This window comes from Phascolarctos cinereus, unplaced genomic scaffold (assembly GCF_003287225.1).
Source record: "Phascolarctos cinereus isolate Bilbo 61053 unplaced genomic scaffold, phaCin_HiC Scaffold_4;HRSCAF=312, whole genome shotgun sequence".
Classification (NCBI taxonomy): Eukaryota; Metazoa; Chordata; class Mammalia; order Diprotodontia; family Phascolarctidae; genus Phascolarctos; species Phascolarctos cinereus.
This window is the reverse complement of record NW_027555847.1, coordinates 700122379-700128877: the sequence shown is the minus strand read 5'-3', so window position 1 is coordinate 700128877 and position 6499 is coordinate 700122379. Positions and strand designations below refer to the sequence as shown.

The following is a 6499-nucleotide window of genomic DNA, read 5'->3' as shown; positions in this document are numbered from 1 at the left end:
GGAGCTGAGAAATGGGAGGTTACGTAGCGTGACCAGGGTCACACAGGTCTTCCTGACTCCAAATCAATTTCTCTATTCACTGGGCAACCTAGCTGCCTACTCTTACTCACTTATAACTGATCCAAAAAATTTAGTCATGTGTCCAGAGTAACTCCAGTGAGGACAGATAGGGAAGTTCAGCATTGGCCCCTCCAATCATGAACTAGACTGAAATATTTCTCCTTGTTCTTAAAGGGTGATCTGGCACCTCTGTGCCTGAATCTTGACCTTTCCACAATTCTCCCAATTCTAGGAAGCCTAAGGAAATACACCAGGTGTGGACAGTATTTTATCTATTCATTTATTGAGACTCTTCCTGCTCCAAATTAACAAGTAGTTGGAAAACCCCCAGCATGAATTGCCATTTCCCACCCATGGCCCTCTCCGGCTGACTGGCTGCCAAAGCTTTACTCTGTGTAACTCCACTCATTCCCATTCAGTGCTTGTAATTTATGACGTGCTCATCCTGCATCTCATCCTGCATCTTCCTCTTCCTCTTTTTCTTTTTCTTTCTCTAATCCATGTAAAGACTCTTTTCCTAAGTGCCTGCACTTAATCTTACAGTTCAAGCATGAGGAAACAAAAGCCAACAGGATGATCAAGAAGATGATGGAAATCAAAATCCAAACACAAGATTTGTTTTCTGTGGTTTCTTCTTCAGACTTGATAACCACGGGAGGACAGGTGACGGCTGGGTAAGGGAGAGAGGGCAAGTCAGAGGTGGCGGCATCTTCAGGAGAGGGGGGTCCAGAGGAGTTGGAAAGGGGTATTCTTGAGGAGGTAGGGCTGCTTCCTCAAGAAAAGGGACCCCGCTCTCAAAAGAAAAGGTCCTGGAAGGGGATATGACCTCGAAAGAAGAGTCTCTGACCTCCAGGGAAGTATAGACCTCGAGAGGGGGGCCACTGTCCACACTGCCCCCAAAGCCCCTAGAATCACACGTGGGAGGGGCATAGCCATCATCACAGTGACAATGCTTGAGGTTGTTGCAGACCCCTCTGCCATGACACACGGCCTCCGGCTCACAGTCATACCGCAGTACCCGCACGTCAGAGCACGTGCGGTTGAGACAGATCTTCTGGGGGCCACACAAGGTGCCCGCCTTCACGGCCCCTCCGTCAGGGACATCCACGTCCTCAAACAGGTCCACCCCCCAGCACCACGTGTCTTCCAGGGGGATCTGGATGAAAGTGTGGTGGTTCCTTGTTTGGGGCAACCTCGGGATGTCCTCACACAGCAGCCTCCCACACATGACATCTTCAGGCTCACACTTGACAAACGCCTCGTGTGACCCTTTCTGGCCGCTGCCACAGTTCCCAAACCTGTCCCCCTGGCTGTTCAGGTGGTGGTAACAGCTCTGCCGGGCGGCTCTGGAGCCCTCACCAAACACCTCCACACACTGCCTCTGCAGGCTCCTGCACCGCCCCTGGTAGCAGTAACCTCCGCCACTGCACGGGGTGCCATCTTGCTTGTAGGTGTCAGGCTGGCACCACATTGAGCTGCCAATACAGTATTCGGGGAGGTCACACTCATCCACGCTGGGACGACAGGGCGTGCCTGCCTTCAGAAACTTGCACTCTCTGCAGCATGCTCCAAAACTGCAGTCTGAGCCCTGCCTCATCTGGCAGGAGGGCAGGCAGCACGGGTCCTTCATACAGTCACGGGGACCGCCACAGTCACACTCTTCCCCTCTGTCTACCACGTGGTCCCCACAGAAGGGCTTCCTGACCTTTCCCCTGGGCGCCGGCTTGTCATACAGGCAGGACCCTTTGTGTTGGCGCAGGAATTCGTAGAAATCGTCGAAGCTACAGTTGCTGAAACGACTCTCAAAGCTGAAGGTTTCAAGCATGATGCAGGAGGGCTGGTCAGGACACATGCAAGCCAGGTGGTCGTGCTTCATGCCAAGGTTATGGCCCAGCTCATGCACCATGAGCACTGCAAAGACAGTAGCATCTTCATGATAGAAAGATTCGACTCCTGCTGAAAGCTCAGACACACAGGCCCCACTGAGAAACGCTTCCCCCAGGTATTCTCCTGGATCGTATCCTACTATGAGATGGGCAACATCATGCCTTGCCCGACCGACCAGCTCCTCTTCTCTCCACCGGTTGAAGTTGTGCAGCACTTCCCGCAGGTCCCCAGAAACCCCCACCTGGTCCCTCTCTGTCCAGATCTCCAAACCTATCAGGACCACCTTGACGTGGATTCCCTGGTTGTAGGTGTTAACGTGGGCAAGAGCGTCCATCACCGTCCGCACTGTCTTGGTCACGTTGCCATTCCACATTTGGAACCGCCTAGTGTCAACCACGGCAAACATCTCCACGTACTTGGTGTGGGACCAGATGTAGTTCAGGGCCTCAGTTTCAAGTGTCTCTTTCTCTCCCCTTCTGTTTCTGCACACTGCTTCTGAATCTTTGGCTTTCTTCTGCAGTCACTCTGCAGGAGCATTGGCGGTGCCCATCCACGCGATATAAGATGTGTTCAAACCGCCTCAAGGTTTCAATGGGCTCAATGCCATAGACTGTTTTCTGGATGGTCATTATGCCCCTGAGGCCTGAACAGGCGCTGACAGACACCATGGACCCCGGCTCACCTTCTATGAATCCATCATAGTGGCCACTGTCTGGGATAAAAGGTATGTCTAAACTTGGGACACCTTTGGAGTAGATGTAAACAGGGAAATTCTTGACCAACAACTTTCTCTTTAACTTCCAGTGAACAATTTGTCTCTTCTCTTCAATTAGCAGCACATAGGACAGTTGACCTTTTGAGTCTTTCCTGTCCCTGCATGTTAACCTACTGGGGATGATGATTTCATAGGAAGAGTGATGTACTGATTCCAAGGCACCGTAAATGCCTTGGGACACCTCTGGAGTAGATGTAAACAGGGAAATTCTTGACCAACAACTTTCTCTTTAACTTCCAGTGAACAATTTGTCTCTTCTCTTTCATTAGCAGCACATAGGACAGTTGACCTTTTGAGTCTTTCCTGTCCCTGAATGTTAACCTACTGGGGATGATGATTTCATAGGAAGAGTGATGTACTGATTCCAAGGCACCGTAAATGCCTGGGAAAAGGATATCCACCACCACCAAGAAGACCCCAGCCTGACGTGATAGGCTCCCAGCATGAGACCCAAGTCCCTCATCTGAGGACCCTTGGACGAAAATTCTCTCCCGACCTCATTTATGACCATTTGTTTCTCAGGGACCCTAACTGGAGCCACAGTCACAGACATAATTCAAGTGAAGTAACTGATGACAGCGGCAGCTATCCTCAGCACCTTCCTCACCTTGGCCCCTGATCTCAATCACATGGTCATTTCTGTGTTATTTTGGGTTATTGTATAGCCACCATCCTCAGAATTGCCAAGATCTCTCTTGGCTCCCTCCCCGATCTGCTGACCTCCCCTCTTCCCCTTAGACAGTGTTTGATTCTGTGGTCCCCATACAAGAACAGTAGCCCCAGTGTTCCTGGTGGTGTTCACTGCTGAGCTCCTTTTGCCTTGGTAGACAGCTCAGACAATAGAGGGCCAACCAGTGGGCTAGCTCAGGACACGTAGATAAAAAAAAGAAATAGCATCTCTCCTTCCATTCTCAGCCCCAGACACTGTGGACATAGACCCCTCCCCCACCCATTCAGGGCATCCGTTATTCTTCCCTCTCTTTGAATCTAAGAGTTCCAGAGGTAAGGCCCAGAGATCTGGGCAGGACCCAGAACTTTTCTCACTACTTGTTTTCCCCAAACCAACACCGCTCTTTCTCCTGTTCCGCTGTCCTTCCCTGATGCAGGGTCTCTTCTGCTCCCAAAAGGGTTTTAAGAGCTGGCCACTGACCTGCTGGTGACCAGAGAACGTCCCACTAGGCATGCACGCTCACTCCCAAAGGGATGGGGCCTACTCTTTCTGCCCCAATTCCCCCTTCCTTTGGAAGAAGTAACAGACCTTGCACTGTCCTATCTGCCAAGTGCCAGTGTGCCAATACCTAATTGAGAGAGCAGTTCTAAAGTCCCAAATAGAAACCAGCCTCTCCAAAGATTCAGGGAACAGCAACAAGTGGCCACAGTAGCATCTGATAGACAGCAATACCTGAAAGAAGGCAACGGATTTGGTCCCTGTGGTACCCAAGATGCACAGTCCCTTTGAAGACCAACTCAACAATTCAATCCGAATCAGCACAGAGCAGCAAACATAAACTTAGCAGCTCTGTCTGAGCCCAATACCAGTTTGCCCAAGAGCCTCTGGCCAAGACTAAAGCTTTGTTATCTTGACTCTACTTGGTTTAAGTCTGTTGGTTCCCACCTTCAAAAAACCCCTCAACCTCCCAATCTTCCAAGCAAAGGAGATGTCTTCATTCATTTATATTAAGCACCTAAATCACCGTGCACTGCGCTAGGTCCTGGAGATAACAGAAACAAACGTGAAAATACTCAACCACTTACCTACCTGTCATGTGAAAGGCTTAGACTCATCCTGTTTGGTCCCGAGAATGGGCATGAGTACATGGAAAGTGCAGAAAAGCAGATTCCAGCTGAAAAAGAAAAGCTTTCCTAATCCACAGAGCTGAACAGAAATAGGATAGGCCACCATGGGAGATGTGGAGCCCCCGTCTCTGAAAGTGCTCTAGTGGCAGCCGCTTGCTCAGATTGTTCAAGGTGATTCTTCTGCAGGGAGAGGTGGGACCCTACTTGAGTCTCTGAGGTCTATTCCAATGCTGAAATTCTAGGAGTCTATATCATAAATAATTTTCAAATATTCTATTTTAATGCTAAGATTGCATTCTCCTTTGCTGTTTTGGAATTCTGGGGATGCTGGTCACTATCATAGTATCATATGGCCTGTGCTTTCATTGTTGTTTGTTTGTTCAATGGTCTCCGTACCTACAATCAGCAGAGCATAGGGAAAAGGAGCTTGAGCGTCAGAGGACTTAGGTTTGTGTCTCTGTGATTTAGGGCAAGTCTGTTAATTTCTCTGTGCCTCAGTTTCCTCATCTGTCCAATGTGCAGTTGGTTGTTTTAGGTGGTCTCTCAGGTCCCTTCCAGACTCCAATCATTTTACAAAATGGATCAATTTACTCAACGTTTGCAGAATGATGGTTTTGACATGAGAGGCGGTGCAGTGTCCTGGGTAGAGGTCCGCCCTCCAAGTCAGGAAGACCTGGGTCCAGGTTCTGTCTTTTGATACCTAATTGGCTATGTGACCCTAAACAAGTCACATCACCCCTCAGTGGTCCCAGGCAGGTCTCTAAAACTGTATGAAGAATAGTTGCTCAACTATGTTAGTAGGAATTTCCTACGCCAATGAAGGCATAGGCAGGGACCCCCCCAAAATGTTTTGGTATATATATCAACGTAGGCCAGAAGCCTAGATAGAAAAGCGTGACTCTTTAATGGTGCATGATGTAGTGGAAAGAGGACAGGGCTTGGAATCAAAAGACCAGGGTTCAAGTCCTACTCCAATATTTGTTCTACTTATCTTGGGTTCTTGGCATGAAACCTGAAGGCTTCGCCCACCCTAAAGGGCGGTAGAAATGTGTAGGTTATCATGCCTCTTGTGCATTTAGTCCTTCAGTTCAGGGTAAAATGACCCAGTACCATTTTGATGATGAAAACAGGAAGAGTTTGGAGTAGCAGCATACATAGGTTGACTCAATTAAGATGAAATTTGCAAGGGATATAAGCATTTAAGCACTTATTGTGTGTGCTGAGTGTTTTACAAATATTATCTCATTCAATTCTCACAATAACCCTGGGAGGCAGGTGCTTGTTATTACACCCACTTTACAGCTGAGGAAACTGAGGCAGACAGAAGTAAAGTGACTTGCCCAAGATCACATAGCTAGTTAAGTGTCTGAGGCTGGATTTGAACTCAGGTTTTCCTAACGCCAAGCCTAGTGATCTGCCTCTGCAGCTGAGCACAAATGTAAAGTTTAGTCATTCAACACTCATTTACTAAGCAAGCACCTAAATGTCATGAGGTTACAGAGGAAAAAACATTTGAAGCCTGAATTTTAGGCATGAGCCTGCCAGAAACAATTTTTATTCGTGTTATTAAGCAATAATTTTATTAATTACTTTTTAAACAATAACTATTTTAATGAAATAAATTCTTATCACTTCTGCTTAGAGACAGAAGTCTAGAAAGGGGCAAGAATTTCTCCATGACTTTGAAAACTCTTTCTTACATAAGCCATTTTTGGAGTTATAACTTGTAGTAATCTCAAACAAGAAACACAATTCCAGTTGAGATTGAACAAGGATTTAGAAGTGAGGTAACAGGTCAGGCAGTACAAACAGAGCAGCAGTCATTTAATTTTTGGCATACCCAGAGATCTTAAAACCATCCCTCTCTGATTATTACCTCTAAGAAAAGGGTTAAAGTTGGGCCCATGAACTACACACACACACACACACACACACACACACACACACACACACACACACACACACACACGTGTGGAGCAT

The 6499-nt window shown here is 47.8% G+C and overlaps 1 protein-coding gene across 1 annotated transcript; it reads right to left on the bottom strand.

Annotated features, from left to right (window-relative positions):
• Positions 1 to 378: 378 nt before the first annotated feature.
• On the bottom strand, positions 379 to 3905 carry LOC110196823 (disintegrin and metalloproteinase domain-containing protein 1a-like). The gene is given in 3 exon segments (XM_020970225.2): positions 379 to 2425; positions 2427 to 2905; positions 3785 to 3905. Coding segments are annotated over 3 exon segments (2370 nt in total). The 3' UTR covers positions 379 to 655.
• Between the last annotated feature and the right edge of the window lie 2594 nt (positions 3906 to 6499).